This window comes from Pygoscelis adeliae, unplaced genomic scaffold, assembly GCF_000699105.1.
Source record: "Pygoscelis adeliae isolate BGI_AS28 unplaced genomic scaffold, ASM69910v1 Scaffold42, whole genome shotgun sequence".
Taxonomy (NCBI): Eukaryota; Metazoa; Chordata; class Aves; order Sphenisciformes; family Spheniscidae; genus Pygoscelis; species Pygoscelis adeliae.
In genome coordinates, this window is record NW_008824283.1 from 31,834 (window position 1) to 32,231 (window position 398).

At 67.1% G+C, this 398-nt stretch overlaps 1 protein-coding gene across 1 annotated transcript in view; it reads right to left on the reverse strand.

Moving 5' to 3' along the window:
- RGS14 (regulator of G-protein signaling 14) overlaps positions 1-398 on the reverse strand; it is a 7,143-nt gene that overhangs the window by 3,521 nt on the left and 3,224 nt on the right. The window contains 1 exon segment of the mRNA XM_009318543.1: positions 236-311. Within this exon segment, the coding sequence (XP_009316818.1) occupies positions 236-311 (76 nt within the window).

The following is a 398-nucleotide window of genomic DNA, read 5'->3' on the forward strand; positions in this document are numbered from 1 at the left end:
CTCCTGTCAGGCTTCCCTCCTGCAATGAGCAGCCCAGGCCTCAGCGATGGGGCAAGGAGGCAGTGCTCCCCCAGCCCACATCCCCATCGCCCTCCTGCAGCCTGGCTCCCGCCTCGGCACCTGCAGCCCAGCCCTGCGGCATGTGCCGGGGTCGCAGCGGGGCACAACTTCCCCACAGACCATGGCAGCAGCCACGGGGGCATCTCTGACCGGGATGGTGGGATATTGAGCTCACCTCGCTCCGGAGCGGGGAGGGGGCGGCCGCAGCCTCTCCGCTCTCCGTCACTCGCATGTCTGCAAGGTAAGTGATGCTCAGCACCCCTTACCCGGCCAGTGACAGGTAAGGATGGAGACCATCCCAGGGAGCAGGAGCCATGGCCAGCAGAAAGCAGCCTGGC